Here is a 272-nt window from a genome sequence, read left to right as displayed (position 1 = left end):
GTGCGCCGGGAAAACTCTACGGGCGCAACAGCCAGAGTTCAGTTAATATGCTTTTGATTCAGCAGCGGGCAACACAGGTAAAAGTCTTTTCTTCTCCCTGATACAATTAGAGAAAGAGAAAAAAGTGCAATTATCCTTTTCCGAGACAACTGCGCATTGCCCAAGCTACAATTACAATGTTTTCAAAAACAACTTAATTGCCATTATACACAATCCGGGTCGTTGGGACAGGATCGAGCGCCGTTGCTGGCTGCATTTCTAAAGGACCAGAG

General features: G+C 44.9%; 1 protein-coding gene across 1 annotated transcript in view; it reads left to right on the top strand.

The window, feature by feature from the left end:
* Window positions 1-47: 47 nt before the first annotated feature.
* Window positions 48-272, top strand: part of LOC119585316 (uncharacterized protein DDB_G0282077-like) — a 4756-nt gene continuing 4531 nt past the window's right edge. Inside the window, exon 1 of the mRNA XM_037933990.1 lies at window positions 48-77. Coding sequence (XP_037789918.1) covers window positions 48-77 — 30 coding nt within the window. The remainder of the gene's footprint in view (window positions 78-272) is intronic.

The sequence above is a fragment of the Penaeus monodon genome, chromosome 19, assembly GCF_015228065.2.
Source record: "Penaeus monodon isolate SGIC_2016 chromosome 19, NSTDA_Pmon_1, whole genome shotgun sequence".
NCBI lineage: Eukaryota > Metazoa > Arthropoda > Malacostraca > Decapoda > Penaeidae > Penaeus > Penaeus monodon.
Note: the sequence above shows the minus strand (reverse complement) of the source record. Positions and strands in the feature narration are given on the sequence as shown.